The 17,578-nt window shown below is 43.5% G+C and overlaps 1 protein-coding gene across 1 annotated transcript in view; it reads left to right on the forward strand.

The window, feature by feature from the left end:
• Window positions 1-16,099, forward strand: part of LOC148067226 (prospero homeobox protein 1-like) — a 29,143-nt gene extending 13,044 nt beyond the window's left edge. The window contains exons 4-5 of the mRNA XM_087805350.1: window positions 3,111-3,305; window positions 15,194-16,099. Of these exons, the coding sequence (XP_087661476.1) occupies window positions 3,111-3,305; window positions 15,194-15,379 (381 nt within the window). The 3' untranslated portion in view covers window positions 15,380-16,099. The remainder of the gene's footprint in view (window positions 1-3,110; window positions 3,306-15,193) is intronic.
• Window positions 16,100-17,578: the final 1,479 nt, after the last annotated feature.

Consider the following 17,578-nt stretch of genomic DNA (forward strand, 5'->3'; position numbering starts at 1 on the left):
TCTGACACGGCTGACCTGCAACCCCCCCCCCCCCGCCGACCCTCCCCTGGCTTATTTCTGCATACATGCTCGCGCTCCAACAATCCACCAAACATTCTTCTGTCAAACTCTAGAAAGTGACCCGCCACACGGGAGTCATTTCTGACTTCTCTAGCGTGGACTTTTGACGATTCATGCAGTTGCTTGCGGCGTGTTTGCCCACCATCCGGACCGTCAAAAAAGAAAAGAAAATGCATGTGTGTGTAGATGTGTGTGTGTGTGTGTCTGTGTTTTGGCGAACAATAGTCACAGCTTAATCTCCATGTCAAAACCACTCTACCTCCCCAGCGGGCAGTCCGCTCAGCATTTAGTAGCGTTTTTGTCCCCCATTCTTCGTGGACCACAAAAAGAGCAGAGAGGGAGAGGCAGGAGTGGCGAGTGTGTTTCCATCTGTGTGTGAATTCTGAGGAGGTGTCTTGCTTGATAAGATATTGTTGGAATTGTGGCATTGGAAACTTAGGGGGAGAAAATCTGACGTCTTTTTAAAGGTTTTATAGACGTTATCAAACTTGATATAAATGATGAAATAGTATAAATGAAAACTTGCTCTATTTGCTCCAATATAATGTTTAAAGAGGTTCTTACAGAAATAACAATATTTAAGATGTCAATATGAGACTCATTATTTGTTCAGGAGTAGGATTTTTCTTGGACGTGTTTCAATTAAAATATCAGGTGAATAAAAAAAGGCACTCAAATTTAGGCACATTGACATTTTTGCACACCTACACTGAACTCAATTGTAGACTTTCAGTAAAAACGGTAAATCCTCAGTAAACTGAATGTCTAAAATTGCTATTTTTTTAGCAAATTCTATTGTGATTTTTTTATCTGGACTAAAAAAAATAAAAGAAAAATTCTCTCAAATTAAGTACAAATATTAACAAAAATATTACATGATTAATAATAGCTTAAACACATTTCAAAGTAAATTATTAAACATAAAGACTGTATCTATTTTTATCTTGTTTACATGTTTTTTATCAAATAACTTCTTTCTATAACTACATAATTATTTAAAAAAAAAAATCTTTCTTGTCCATTGCTCTTAAAATATTTTAATGCTATTGGTTATTTATTTATAAATTATTCTGGGGCGTCTTGTGCACATCCAGGTGTATCGCTTTGAGTTGGTGTCTGTCTGGGTGATGCCTCTATCTTGTGGCTAAGCAGGAAGTGAGTGATGTTTCAAACTATGGATTATTAAACATGTCAGAGTGAATGAAAGATGCAGCAAAGTCAGAACGATTAGCCAAACAGCAGATTGATGGTACCTTGGGGGAAACCATTCTAATGAGCTCAAGATGGAGAAGGCTGATATTTGGAAGAGTGGAATGAATTCGGTGCCAACAGTATGACGGTAAAAACTATTTTTTTAGGAAATCAAATTTTAGTTGGTGTCCAGAAGGAAGTAGAGTTTATTAAATTTGGTTTTGAAGAAGTTTTAATCCAGACCCCCCGTGGTCCTCGTCTCTGTGTTTCGAACACTGTCTTTTCACCACTGAGACCGGGCGGAGAAAAGAGCGAGGACCAGCTGAGGCTCCTAATAGGTTTACCTCGGCCCATTGAGTCCAGCCGAGCGGCACAGATCAGATAGCCACAGCTTTCTTCACAGACCTTATCATCTTCTTCTTTCTGCTTCGCTCCTTTTCTTCTCCTCCTGCCTGGGAGGTGCAGAGAGGGGAGGAGAATCGGGGTGTAATTGGTGAACGGGGTTAAGTACATGTTTGAGCCCCCTGCGGGCCGGGGCCGCTTCAGATGATGACTTAATCGTTTTTCTGGTCAATTATGTGTTTGTGGTCCTGGAGTCGCCCGCGCCCCTTCCCCTCCTCCTCGAATCATCGTCTTGCACTCTTCGGGTTATGATACTGTGATGTCTGATCCCAGCGGGGAAGATGAACTGCACACACTCTCGCTGTCTCTCCCCCTCCTCACCCTCCTCACCCTCTGTCTTACTTAATGTCTCTATTATCTTCCGTCACGTCCTAATCTGTGCGAGCGCTCGTCCATTTGCTCCCGAAGAATTTGCTCTCACACTTAGGAGCAAAACTTCTCCTACATGGAGCGAAAGATAAGATTTGGACTTTTTAAAAGTAGCAGATTTGTGATTTGAAAAGTCATAGATTTGGGGGGTTTAAAAGTAGCATATTTGGGGTTTTAAAAAGTCGTAGATTTGGAGTTTTTAAAAGTCATGGATTTGGACTTTTAAAAGTAGTAGATCGGACATTGATAAGTCGTAGATTTGGACATTGAAAAGTAATAGAGTTTGACTCATAAAAGTCATAGATTTAGACGTTGAAAAGTCGTTGATCTGGACTTTTAAAAGTTGTGGATTTGGTCTTAAAAGTCGTAGATTTGGACATTGAAAAGTCGTAGTTTTGGACATTAAAAAGTCGTAGATTTGGACTTTTAAAAGTTGTAGATTTGGACATTGAAAAGTCGTAGATTTGGACATTGAAAAGTCATAGAGTTGGACATTGAAAAGTCGTAGATTGGGACTTTTAAAAGTCGTAGATTTGGACATTGAAAAGTCGTAGTTTTGGACATTAAAAAGTCGTAGATTTGGACATTGAAAAGTCGTAGTTTTGGACATTAAAAAGTCGTAGATTTGGACTTTTAAAAGTCGTAGATTTGGACATTGAAAAGTCGTGGATTTGGACATTGAAAAGTCATAGAGTTGGACATTGAAAAGTCGTAGATTGGGACTTTTAAAAGTTGTAGATTTGGGGTTTGAAAGGTCAAACAAATTATTGCAAATGAAGCCTCACTTGATTTCTAGAGTATAAATAGTATATATATAGTAGTATTTTTTTTGTTGTTGAAAACACCAACATTTTAGTGACTTTCTTTTCTCTTTTTTTTTCAAATACATGTTTGTTTCACCATCTGTGTGTTCAGCTAAAATCTCTGAAACAGGAGATGCTTTTTTTTCTTCTCTCTCTGCTAGCAGCCGTAGCGCGATAACGGCATTAGCTTTCATCGACGCTAATGCAAAAAAAAAAAAAAAAAAGTCCTGCTCTGGTGTCGCCGCACACGACGCTAACGAAACCATCTCTCGTCTCTCCCTCCAGTTCAACCGGTGCATCACCTCCCAGCTCATCAAGTGGTTCAGCAACTTCCGAGAGTTCTACTACATCCAGATGGAGAAGTTCGCCCGTCAGTCCATCAACGACGGCGTGACGGGCGTGGAGGAGCTGAGCGTGAGCCGCGACAGCGAACTCTTCCGCGCGCTCAACATGCACTACAACAAAGCCAACGACTTTGAGGTACACACTCCTTACAGCCGCCGTGAAAAAAAAAAAGAGGAAGAAACCACTTCCACCATCTCTTGTAGTTTCCTATCATTCATTGTGTGCGTTGGATTTACTTCCCTTTGAGTTTTTACTATATTGTGCAGCAGCTTCCCCTTTTTTTTTTTTTTTTTTTTTTCCCTCTGCCACGCTCGCAGGCTGCTCGTGTGTGTGTGATATGAGTGTGTTCGGAGGATATCTCCGGTTGCTCTCTGAATGTCAGCTGACAATAGACCTTGAAAAGACTCGGACTAAGAAGGTTTCCGATCGGGTCTATGTGAGCCCGGGTGTGTTTTGTTGTTGCTGCATTTCCCAGTGTCCCGCCTCACCTCGAAGGGTACAGCCGTCCCTTGGACCGGCCCGAGCATGCTGGCAAAGCACTTCTTCACTGTGTGTGTGTGTGTGTGTGTGTGTCACTTTGAGAGAGGGGGGGGGGGAATCTCACTGTTATCAAGGTTAAGCGTCCTACTGTTTTAGTGAAGGGGAAGGGGAGAGAAAGGGGGGAAGAGGGAGATGGATAGATAGGGGGTAGAGGGTGAGAGCTCAGAGACAAAAGCGGTGACGGGAGGGTGAGAGAAAGGATTGAGAATGGACAGGGGAGAAAGCGAGGGAGAGAAGAGAGATGACGTGTAGGAGAGAAGTGCCCTTGTGAGCAGTGGGAGTTTTGCAGTGCTCACATTTAAAGTGCTTCACTCTCTCTTTCGCCCTGTTTACGCCTCTCGTCTCCGTCTGTTATTTGTCCACCGGGGCTCCTCTCCTCGCACCCGGATCGCACACAGATACACACTTCCAAGCATCCATCTTCGGCCCCTCTTCAGGGAGGCTTTTGAAAAGACCCTGGCAGGCAGAAGCACTTGTCTATATGAGGTCTCAATAAGGTGGTCACACATCCCTGCGAGCTTTTTTTTTTGAACACACAAAAAAAATCCTGCTTTTTCTTTTTCTCGCTCTCAACGATGAACATTTTATGTTGTTTAAAAAAAAAATCCTCACCAAGTATTACACTTTTCAGAAAAGTTTTTAAGTCCAAATTCACATTTTTATTTATTTATTTAAAAGTGCATTACATCGCAGAAACACCAGAAAACTGATCAGCCAATCACAGAGCAGCACCGTTGATTTAAAAACATCCGTATTTTCTTCCTGAAAAAAAAAACAGTTTAAAGACTTTTCATTCGCTTGATCCTGATTTATTCTTTGACAATTATCATCTATTTTCAAGCGAGCATCACCTTGGAAAAGCTTCAACACTTTTTGTGAAGAGGGCCAAGTGAAAAAGAGGAAAACATTTGCAAATTAGACCCAAATTTTTAGCTTCCATTCTATACATCAACACTTTTGCGGACAGGCAGGAAAAGACGGTATTTTTCTGTATTTATTTCTGTATTTTTTCCATATTTACAGTAGTATTAGTATCTGCACTTTGCATATTCAACTTTTTTTCAAAAGTTTTACTTTAGCATTTTTAAAATATTTCTGAATGGCGGAAAATTGGCCCACTGACTGGATCACATCAATGTTATAAGAAGAACATTTTGATAACTGGTCAAATTGGCTTCATACCCAAAAGATGGATGATCAGGACTTAAATTTTGAACCCATTATATTCAAAATATTTCGCTCTTTTTGTGTCAACTCCGTCTTAAGGGGTTGCCGACTCCTCACAACAGTTAATGGTTGTCCTTCTCGGCGGCCACCACCAGAGGCGCTGTCTCAGCCCCTTCCTCTTGACACCTTTTCTCAGTGATAATCTTCTCTTTTTTCTCTTTTTTTCTTCTTTTGAACACGGCCAACGTATTCTGGTCCAGTAGTGACGCATGTGCCCGCCTCGTTGCCAACCCCATGAACGGGCTAAACAAGGTCGTCTGTAACAGACAGGTTACAGTGTACCGGGGTCACCAGGTGAAGACCCAGCCAAGTACCCCGAGTAGCCAGTTGGCAGCTGAAATCAGCACAGAAAAAAAACAAAAAAACATGCTCCTGTCAATGACTGTATTTAAAAAAAAAAAAAGTCTTCAGACACTGTGAAAGAGGTGAAGGAAAGAAGATAAGTTTGGCCACGGCCGCCCAACAAACATGGCGTAACTGCCTAGCAGGTCTTCCTCGCCCCCGGACAGACCTCTTCATTCTGGGCCCTAAATGGCGCCGTCACACCTCAGACAAGACCTTCGTTCTTGTGCTGGCACCAGGAAGCTGCTGTTGGAACCCGCTTAAGGGGGTGAACAGCCTATTTGCATGGCTAAATGGGAGAGATTTGCAAGACGACAGACAGAGAGGAGCAGGGTGAGACGGGGCAGGTGAATAAGTCTTCTGTTGGTCGAGGAGCTGCTGCCGGGGGGGGGGGGAGATGAGGGTGAGGGTGAGGGAGGTGTTTTGCATGTGAAGGTTTATTTTCTGGCCCGGGCAGGTGTCTGAGAGATACTGGAGCTGATTAGACTTCAACACAAGGAAAAAATTTGCTCAGCCATGCAAATTTTTAACCCCCCACACACCCGACGAACCAACCGCCTTGGTGAGGAGTGTGTGGGGAAGTGTGTGTGTGTTTGTGGGTGCGTGGGTTGTGTGTTTTTTCCTGTTTGATGTTTGTGTGGGACCTGTGTGTGAAGTGCATGTGCACGGACATACTTGCGCTCCGTGTGTGTGTGTGTGTGAGTCAGAGAGGAAACGTGAAGATGGAAATGTACCAGTATCAGGATGCCCCTCAGGCCATTTTTTTCTGTGGATATCTCCCCTTTCTCCTCCTCCTCCTCCTCGTCCTCCTCCTCCTCCTCCTCCTCCTCGTCTTCCTCCTCTACCTGCCTGCACTTGAAACAGGAGCCTACGCAGATTCAGCACACAAACACACACACTTTTTTTTCCCTTTGCCAGATTCTGCATCATCAAAGTTCCATCCACCTTGGTGGCGTCTTTGGAATGAATATGTCCTCTGTTTCTCACACACACACACATAGACACATGCGTCCGCACACACACACGTCTGTGGCCTTTCTTGTTTGATGCTAATCTGCTCTGTCACTGTGCTGGCCTAATACGCTCCCCATCTCCCTCCCAGCTCCTCTTTTGTCGCGATTGTTTCCTCTTTTCCTTTCATATCCCTCCTCCCTCGCTCCCTCTTCTCTTTTCCTTCTGTTGCCTCTCTCCTTTCATTCTTTCATCCTCCTCTTTTGCATGTCTTCTGTTGCGCCCTCCTTTATTTTCCTCCCATTAGGAAGTTTTAATGGCATAATTGTCACATTCCTTCTGGCACAATGAACACCAGTGGTAATTAAAGAGCTCGCCGTTAATTACCTAGACCCCGGCTCCACTTTCCTCTTTTCTCAGCGCACCCCCCGACCGATTCCCCCTCTTTTTCCTCTCTTTCTTCTTCGCTCCTCGTCCGCTCCGGCCGTCGCCATCAAAGTCCTCCGGAACGCACGCCGCTTCCCAAAAGCCTTGACTTTGAGCCGGCTGCGCTTTCATGTGACGACTCAAGTGAAGATTTTTTTTTTTCCCTGAAAGTGTCCTTTTTCTTTTTGACTCCCCCCATCCTCCCCCCCCCCCGCTCTGTGTTTCAACCCCCAAATGACAATACGCATCATCTTTCATAAGACAGGAATGTGTGCGGCCTGGTAATGGGCTTGAAAGTGTGATGGAGGGCTGATGAAAAAAAAAGGGAAGTTTTTATGAAGGGAAACTTTCCAGGTTTTTCCTGTCAAAGTGACCACTGCTGCTGTCGCACATGCATTTTGCTTTTTTTTGTTCTATGATGGTCACATGATGAGTGATGGAACTTAATTCAGCCGACAGGTCCGTCCAGGTGACTCCTGGCTACTTTCCAAAGGTTTTCCGAAAACCAACTTTTTCCCTCTCCCTCTTTTCCTGCGCTCTGACTTTCCTCGTGTCTCTCCATCCATTACCGGAGCCACCGAGAGCCGAGAGCAGATGCTGTCTGTCCAACTGCCATGCCCCATAGCATTGTGTGATTCACCTCTCCTTCCCCCTTTTCCCTCATCCCCCCCTCTTCACTTCTCTCTCGGGGCTCCATTTGTTCTCCGCCCTAATGTCTCACTTCTCCTCCTCCGCCCCGGCTTCTCTTTTTTTTTTTCTTTTTTTTTCTTCTCCCCGCGACGTAGGTTTGTTTATGTGGGCCCTGAGTGGGCGTGTCTTTGACCGGGGTTCGACCTCGGAGGGTTTCGGGGGTTATAAGGTCGAGGCCATTGTGCTGTGACGCAAGAGGAGCGAGACGTAGACGTGGATTTTTTAGGTGCGGTGCGTTCAGAGACCCACCCCGAGGGTCCGACTTTGAAATAGCGATTGAAGACACCAAAGCCGGTGGTATAGATTTAAGTTCAGAGCCGCCTAAAAATATCCAATTTGCCAGTAGGTTTGTGTCAAGAACTCACTCATCGCACACAAGTCTCTCGCCTGCACTAAACTTGGCTTTGAGAATTGACAACATCGCAGCTGCAGCGGCAACAGAGTATCAGCACGACTCTAGCGTGTAAAACGGGAATAGAAAAAAAAAAAAAGGGATACACAAAGGGGAAGCAGGTGGAAGTGTGTTTTTTATTACGCTTTTAATCAATCCATAAATGTCGTCTTTATCGTACTTAAGATGGATTCCGTGTTGGACGTGTGCGGGTCAAAACAAACAACTGGAACTTTTATTGCTGACGGATAGATTCAGAACTCAAATATTCTCCAGTATAATTCACTTTTAAATCAATTATTTATTGATATTTTCCATTAGAACGTCTATCACGACTAGAAAAACAACTTAATAAAAGTAGGATCAAATTATTATTATTATTTTTGTAATGTTTGTTGGCCGGGAATCACTTGTCTTCGAAGCTTCTAAGAAGTTTTATTATAATATAACTAATACATGTCGCTCTTTACATTCAAGTGAAAGATGAAACCTTCAAAACCTTTCTAAGTCCAGATGGACCTACAGAACGCCACCAAAATGACCATCAGTCCATTGTCAAAATCTCCTTAAAGTGTTTGCCTGACGATGGCATGAGCTCCTTGGCAGAGGTATTAATAACATAGCAGCTCACTTCATATATTGTTGACTGAACACCCGATGGTGACTTTTTGATTCTCGCCGACGGTGGAAAAGATTTGTTAGCATCTGCGTCAGCATGAATAGCCGGGGGCTATTGGGGAGCCCCTCGTGACGAAGCTTGACAGGTCTTTTCTTCGCCATGTGGTGTGTGTGTGTGTGTGTATGTACATGAGATAAGTCACAAAAAATGAGCAGGGTTGCTAACACCCCGGGGCAACGAGGGCAGCACGAATCACTTTAACATAAAGAACTACACAACCCCCCCCGCCTTCCTCCCCTTCACCTTTTCTCCTGCGAAACACACACTTAAGCTCTCGCCGTCCGGTCCTCCTCCTCCTCCCTTCTTCCTCGACTCCTTCCCCCTCCTCCTCCTGGTGTCCCTGGTCACCTTGCGAGGGGGGCGGCCTGCTCGGTGGCACAGCTGCTGATTATGTCATTATTTCTAGACCGTTTTGGTGTGTGTGTGTGTGTGTGTGTGTGTGTGTGTGTGTCGACGTGTGCGAGCGTAATGAAGCTCGGCGAGGAGGGACTCATGCCAAAATGACCAGGGCGCTCATCCTGGGCGCCGCACATGCGTCTCACCGACGACTCCCAACGACTCTCCTTCCCCGGCGTCTTACCATCCGTCCTCACGCTCTCCTTCCATCCATCACTTTCTCCTTCATTGCATCACTTGTTCCCTCCATCCGTTATTGTTTGCATGCCTGCCCTCACCCTCCTTCCACTTACCCCTTCTATTCTTTCCTCTCCCTCCCTCCCCTCTGCTCTCCTCCTCTCCAGATGTCCTGCTCCTATCTTCCAGACTCCCTCGCCCTTTTCTTTTCCCTCTCGCCTCTGCTCCCTCCATCTCCCTGAGCTGCGATGACTTCCTGACCTCCAGAGGCCCTTCTATTACACGACTTCATGACCCCCCACCCCCACCCCCCCTCGCCCTCTGTTATGTCGGCTTTCACTCCGGTCGATGAATATTTCAGGCTCTAAATAAGGGGCTGACCTACACCTGTTCGTACCAGACACCTGTGTGTTTTCTAAATCCATCGTTATCATCGTTTCCGGGGTAGATATTTCAGGAAGACATGAGAGTAAAGACGATCCTGAGAGGACGACTGAGCTTGATAGTAACTCGGCCAAGAGACTAGCATCAGGACCATCGGTAACAGTACCATAAATTACACTAAAATCAACAAAAAGTTGGGCCATTTCATTTTAACCTCTTCAATAAGAAGAACTTCCACCGACATAATTGCGTTGAAAAAAAGCCTTTCACGCAATCCTGTCTCCTGCTGAGAGGGTGCTTGGCTACTTCCTCCTTTTACATGGCATTAATGAAGGACATTTTAGGCTATAAAGTAAATGTTCAGATGAAAAATCTTTGACCGGTTTTATTTCAAACCTGTCGACAAACGACGAGCGGTTGAGGAACCTCGTCGAGCCGCATCATTGGCCCATTAGAAGTGTTCTGGAGCCGCGAAGGTGGGAGGAAGAAAAATGGGCCGGGAGAGCGACTTCATCATCGTCTTTGGCCCTGTCCCGTCCTTGACTCCTGAGCGGAGGTCCACCTTGAGAAGGGCCCATGTGACGCAAGTGTTGGTGCTCACACACACACACACACACACACACACACACACACACACACAGTGGTTCCTCAAGGCTCCATGGATATCAGTGGGGAGAGGGGCGGAAGGGGGGGGTGTTTACTCAGCTTTAAGGTTCAATTCCTGTCCCAGCAGTCAGTCTTTTATTAAAGACGTACGATAACAGCTGGACGACATCATCGGTTTATAATGCAAGAGAGCTTTGAAAAGCATTAAAATTGCAATTAATAATAGTTTTGTGACAGCAAAGCTAACATAGCTGATGCGCTAATAGGCTCTTTTTATGAATCCAATTTAGTTTAAAAATATGAACATTTGGCTGTAATAGGTCTTTTAAAAGGGATTTTAAAAGACACGTCTTCAGTGGCGTAGCTTCCATTTAGCGTCATCTACGTCACTAAGATGGCGGCCGTTGAGGGTGGAAAGTGTCCATCGATCCACACTTGATTTTCTGTCCGCACTACATTTAAGCACACTGCTAATTGGGACGCACTTGTGCACTCAAAACACTAAGTGTAAGTGCAGAAGTGTGTGATTTGGGACACAGCATCATACTTGCTAGCTTAGCAAGTGGCTAGCGGTGTTAGCTGTGACAAAAGTTTAAACCCTGTTACATGTTAAACTTTGAATACTAGAACCTAAATTACTATGACTGGAAAATATAAAATATTTTGAACTACGTGTCTAAAGTAGAGTTTATTTTGTTTCCTACAGTTTGGTAAACTAGTCACAGTTAAAATAATCATATTTGAAAAGTTATGTCTGTGGTTTGAAACTAGTTTTGGTTATAAATGTTTAATGAATATTTTTAGTCAAATCGAAATGTTATTTACCACATTCATATTTGGATGCAAATAGAAAGATTATTTAGCCATCTTAATCTGTGAAAAGTCAAGAAATGCTGTTTTACACGTTCAGGTCTGTTATCGTAGGTTTGGGGGGAACCAGCAGTGAGAAGAAACGGGGCATGGGTTGTGTTTGCCAAAAGTGACAGTGCGGGCCAAGCCTTTATCAAGGACTTTGTCGATTATTGATCAGAGCAGATATGTGAAGCAATTCAGCTTGTGTTTTCATGTGTGTGAGGTTTTGGAGATTTAAGTTTCGACTCAATAAGTTGAAAATCTAGAGTAAACCAGGAGTTGGAAATAACAAGAAAAAAAAGGAATATTGTAATAATCTAAAGATGATTGATGATTTTTAATTAAATGTCATCATAATGATAACATGAAATGACACATAACTATGATTTAAAGGTTAAAAAAGAGGTATTTTTCAAATTCATTTTTATTCATTTTGACATAAATGAAACACTCAAATGATAAGAACCAAAGTGTACTAAATGGAAATGGAAGGTCCAGAATATCTTTTTTTCCTTATTTTCTGGGCCTCCTGTGATTGTCTTATGTCTTGGACTTTTGGAGTTTTTAAATTTGTAGGTATTTTTAAATGTATTCAAGCGATTTGTGACCATTTTACAAAAAACTATTGTTTTCTTACTAAAACTGTGGATTGATAACTAAGGGGCCACACTTTTCACTTCATCTGAAGCAAACGTTTGTCCTGGAATACAGAGTTCCCTTGAGGTCTTCCATACAGCGACCGAAAAGCAAAACATGGGAAGAGTTTGTATTCCCAGGCTGTGTCGGGATTAAGAATTAACCTGCATGTGCTGTCCCTGCGTTTCATCCTTCAAGGCTGCACACACCGGGTGACAGACACACACATGCACAGTCTTATCTTCCAGGGTCTTGTCTTGTTTGGCCAACGCTGTGCAAATAGAAGGTGCAATACATCTCCTGACAGTTCCCAAAAAGCAAGGGGGGAGAAAACACGTTGGCCAAACAAACAGCCAACCCTTAGTCACCCGGAGAGGAGCGATTTCTCAGGCTTTGCCCCGAAACACACACATCCTCGCTCGCATGTGTGCAACAGTGGGATTTAATCGAAGGACCTCTGGCTATCTTTTTTAAACGTTTGTCTGAGCAGTCTTAAGACAGGAGCAGCCGCCGCCGCTCTGAATGGCTCCCAGCAAGCCGTCCACAGGCTCCTTTTGTCCTCCGTCATATTTTATTATCTCATCAAAAAGCAGGAAATCCGATTCCTTCTCTGTGAAAAAGAGCTTATCCTTGTGTCTCAAAGCAACCTGTCACGAGAGAGGGCGATGGAGAGAATGGGGGAGAAGGGGGGAGTCGCTGAATGAGAGTGATTAACTGCCTCCCTGCTTGTCGGAGCAATCCCCCCTTTTTTCTTTTCTCTTTCTTTCTGTTCCTCGATTGCTCTTTACCTTACAAGCGACGCGAGGCGGAGGTCACGGGCGCCGTGTGTCCGGGTCCCGTTTTCTTCTTTTCCATGATTATCGCTCTCTTCTCGCCTCTTCCTGTCTTCGGATTGTGTTACACGGGTAGATTAACAACGATCTCCCTTTTCACAGACGTCTTTGTTTTTTTTTTTCGGTGTCCTGAATCTAACACGGGCGTCCTGCTGAAAAACTGACTCGCGCGAAAGAAACAAACGATGAAAATTAACGCGCCGTCTCAGTGAACGTGGAAGGTCTAAAAACATCTTATCAAATCTACTCACACGTGCCACTCTTAAGACGGCCAGATGTAACTTTATGAGCCGATGGTGGATTCTATAATGAGCTCGTTTTATGTGGCTTCGGTAACGAGCTGCGCACTGATTGGCCGAGTCGATAAAATGCCCCGCCCCCTTCAATTAACGGAGCAGATGCTGATCAAGATTATAAGAGAGTCCTGTTTCAATATTGACCTAAAGTGATGCTTCAATCCCTAATATTGTTGATATCTTTATGTTTTTGGTTTAGGAAATACCGTAATGACACTAGTGTGAGCACACAGGAGATATGATCATTTTGGGCTTTTTTGGCCAAATTTTAAAATGATTATACATCCTAAAGATTTACCTTATCTTATCCTGCCCTCATGTATGGTCATTACGGTATCCGTACAATAAAGGTCAGATTCACCTGCGCCAACATCAATCATCCTTGTATGAAGACGCTAATAATTAGCTTAACCGTAATGATGAGTTCACAGAGAGGGAGTGAGTCTCATTTGAAACCATCATAAAGAAATATTAGTTTAGTTTTAAGTTCAAACTACCTAGATACTGACTTCAGTTTCATTTATTTTATTTTTTTCAACATGTCATATAGCATATAGTTAAAACTATCTTCTTAAAAATATAACTCATCCTGGAAAAAGAGAAAAATAATTTTTAAATTAATTTTACACCCCTGAAATCTATTTGACCTGAATATGATTGTAGACATTAAGGGGTTAAATTAGTCTACGTTACGATGACATCCCATGTTCTTTGGTGTGGAAATGGTCAAGTATGGAGAGGTTCGTCGATCCTCGCTCACTCTTTAGTTTCAGGCGAAACTTTGATAACAACTGAGTGATTTACTGGACACAAGAGCGACTGAGCGATAGTGCTAGATAATCCCCCACAATGCCTCTGGAAACAAAGACCCAACAGCTGACCCAGGAGAGAGAGAGCGAGCGAGCGAGGTGGGCGGGGTGTGAGGCAGACTCTCTGTTGGTCAAGTAGATTCCTAAAAACACAAAGGCTCTCCGGACAGAACTCTCTCCCTTCTTAGAATGATCCTTCCCTCGCCATCCCTCCTCTCCGCCGCCTCCCACTTCTCCCCCCCGCCTTCAGAGCATCTGAAATACCAATACCCTTTTCTCCTTGACTTTGCGCTCTCCTTCCAGTCAGCATTTTCTCGTCCTTTTATAGTCAAAACGTCAGGAGAAATTCCACGCAGGAATATTCTTAGCAATGCAGCATCAGACGCTGCTGCGGCCAGGTCTTCTGAGGGGAAGTGGGTTTATTATCTGCCCTCACTCGGTGGGGGGGGGGGGGGGTCAACGTGGGAGATGGCGGCAAACAATAATCCAGGTCTGGATGGATTTCAGTGGTAGAGATGAAGTGGGTTTATTTAGCAGAGGAGGTGGGATAGTGTCACGGCAAAATAGTTTCTTTCTAACTCTTTGCGCACATGCGCACAAAACAGCCTCGGTTACCCCCATTTATCACCCTGAGGGGGGGCGCCTACCTCTACCCCTTGTGTACATGAGTGTGTGTAGAGCACCGAGTGTTGCGGTCGCCGCTAACCTTGCTGTGTCCTGACACTCCTGATGAGTATCTGCAGGACACTGGAGGAGGAGGAGCGGCGAGAAGTGCACACTGTCAGGCATTTGGGCGTACGGCTATATATGTGTGTGTGTGTGTGTGTGTGTGTGAGGGAGACAGTCAGCAGTATCTAAGCAGGTGACCCCTCAAGGCTGAGACGCCCTCAAGCTTTTACAGTTCGGGCTCGGCCAAGAGTGTGTGCGTCTGAAGCCGTATGTAGCCGTGTCACTGAGCAGGACGTGTCATCTCCTTGGCACCGGCAGGTGTGTGTGCGTTGGTGTGTGTGTGTGTGTGTGTGTGTGTGTGTTGGCTTGGGTGAAGGTGTCACAGATCTTTGCCAGACTAATCATCTCCATGGTGTCGCTGAGCGTTGCTGTCAGGGACACTAAAGAGGCGGCGTGTCTCGCCGTTCCCAAAACATTTAGTACTTCCTCTTTTTTCGCCGGCGTCGCTCTCCTCTTTGTCGCGGCCCGCCGTCACAGATTTACAGTAGGAGACATAAAGACGTCACGGCGTGCCAGGGCAGGGGGGAGGAGGTGTGAGAAACTTGAAGAGAGAGAGAGAGCGCCGTCGCTTGAACAGTTTAGGGAAGTAGAGTTTAATAGTTTTACGTCCACTGTCAGATGAAGGGAAATAAAAAAAAGTTCCACTTGTGTTATCTCAAGGCATGGAAAGAAATGTGTTTGTGGTATCCCTTGTGTTGTCACTGGGTTAAGAGGAACGACCTCCCTGGCTTCCCGAAATACATATGCACTAGTGGAGGTCGTTCAATTTGACCCAGAGGCAACACAAGGGGTACCACAAACGCATTTCTTTCCATGCCTTGAAATAACAAGTGGAACTTTTTTATTTTCCTTCATCCGACTTAACAGTGGACGTAAAACTATTAAACTCTACTTCCCTAAACTGTTCAAGCGACGGCGCTCTCTCTCTTCAAGAACCTCAAACACATTTGTTTTCAGGCCTTCGGGTCACCTTGACCCCGAGCCCCAGAGCAAGTTCAGTCGAGTTCAATCTTGTTAGACACGTCATTAAATCTTTCCTTTTTTTGTTGTCATTTTAAGGTTCCCGAGCGCTTCCTGGAGGTCGCCGAGGTCACCCTGAGAGAATTCTTCAACGCCATCGTGGCCGGCAAAGACGTGGACCCGTCCTGGAAGAAGGCCATCTACAAGGTCATCTGCAAACTGGACAGCGAAGTCCCCGAGGTCTTCAAGTCCCCCAACTGCCTCCAGGAGCTCCTACACGAGTAAAAACCCATCTCTGCTCCTCTTCATCCTTCGCTTCGCTCTGTTTGATTAAAAAAAAAAGAAATAGAATTTTAAATATTCTCTAATTTTATCTTTTACTTTTTCTTTTTTTTTTTAATGTATGAAAGTATGAAGTAGCATTCCCACTATGACGCCGGACTGGCACTTCCTGAATTGACCTAGTTATTGTGTTGTTGTTCTTCTATGATAATTATTGAAACGATTATTATTATTATTGTTTTGTTGTTTTTTTCTTTGCTGAAATGAAGAGACTGATGTTTGCTTGTTGGGATTTTTTGCACCTGAACACTGACCAGAAGCCGGAACGCTTTCCTTTATAAGTTCCGAAATAGACTTCCTCCTTCACGCTCTCGCGGGGAAAAAAGAAATTCCGAACTCTCCCTGCAGAGAAGTTGCTGAAAAGACATTTTGCTTCTTCTTCAGACGTCCCCGAAAACTGCGTCACACAAAAATGCACACGACAAAATGAAGAGGTTCTCCTGGACCGGTCCGGACTGGTCTCTGGGACCGGGGTTGTTGTTTTGTTTTTTTTTGTTTGTTTTTTTAAACTGAAGTGTTTTATCTGCGAGTAGATTGTTGTGTTTATGGGGTGAATATTACTATTTTAATTTCTACAATTGTTGTTGATTGTGACCTGTCATCACTGCTTGGCATAAACAAATATTTTGTCCCTTAATAAATAAATTATTGATATAAATATAATCACACACGAGTTTAGATTGAAGTAATTTCCCTTTTTTTTTTATTTCTCAGGAATGTCTTCATTTCTACACTAATAACACACTGTGTTTTATTTTCAAGTTATATATTATGGTGGTGAATATCATAAGAAAGCAAAAAAAAAAAAAATTAATCTGAAATGATCCAGTCTGAGCTGAAGATTGTGTTCCTTTGTCTTTTCCACTGCTTTTATAACGTGGGGTAAATATTTAGCAAACACTTTTAATCCGAAACACATTTGGAAAAACAGAAATGTTCTTGAGCACATCTTTGAGGAGGCACAGGTGGTCATAATGTCGTGGCTGATTAATCCATAATCCCCCCCCACCCCCCAAAAAAATAAATCCAATTCTCAAATAAACAGATTGAGATTCATAATCTGATCATCTTAACCCAAACTTAAGGAGTTAAATTTGGATTCATTCAGTTATAAATGCTTATTGTTGGACTTTAATTCAGTATAAACATGTTCAAAAATAAGTATTAGAACTGAATGTGATTTAAAGTTGTTTTGAATATATATTTTAAACCAACATCAATGTAGATCCTGTGCTTTCACCTGTTTAAATAGTTAAGGATGTATAACTATGAAAAATAAGAACAGGTGACTTTGAACGCATCAGCTCAGGTTTGACACGATTTCAGAAATGACTTTAAGCGTTGACGCGCGAAACAAGAAGCCACCTGAGGTCAAAGGTGACTCACTCAAGGTGGAAATATATTTTTAAAAAAACTTCACAAATCACTCCTGAGCTTTGTTGTGCTAAAAGGCTCCGTCACCGTGGCGACGTCGCCTGACAAAAGGATCAAAAGGTGCAGGTTTGCTTCACCTGCCGACTCTTCCGTGAGACAAAGCGTTTGACAAGAAAAAAAAAAAAGACAAGTGCGCTCCTCCCTGCATTATCCTCCTCTCCTCCCCAGACAGAGTTTCTTCTTAAGATCTGGAGGCCTGAGAGATCCACTCGCTCTCGTTTCTCACTGACCCGCGGGCCTCACAGAACCGGCCCGGGGCTCGGAGGCAGACAAAAGGGAGAGAGTGGAGAGGACACTTTTATCTGATGCTCAGATTATTATCGCGTCACACCCTTCCTGCCGCCTCCTTCAACGCCCTGGAGTTATAAAGCGTCCACAGAACAATATAAATGTCCCTGGATCTTTTTGTCTGATATAACTGACTCTTCTATTCATACTTTGAACATTTCACTTCACGATTCAACAAGTTATTTTTTAATTAATGTATTTAGCATTAAATATGTTCTTTTAAATAAAGTTTTTACACTAAATAAAAATGACCACTTAATGATTTAAGATATATATATATAAAAAAAAAAACCACCCAAAATAACCAACACTTTGAATTTAGCAGATTATTTTCCTTTACTAGAAATGATTAGTTAGACTTATTAATTATTCTATTATTATTCAAGGCTTATTCTAATTTAATTGGAATAATTCGTGTTA

The sequence above is a fragment of the Callionymus lyra genome, chromosome 13 (assembly GCF_982586985.1).
Source record: "Callionymus lyra chromosome 13, fCalLyr1.hap1.1, whole genome shotgun sequence".
NCBI classification, from domain to species: Eukaryota; Metazoa; Chordata; class Actinopteri; order Syngnathiformes; family Callionymidae; genus Callionymus; species Callionymus lyra.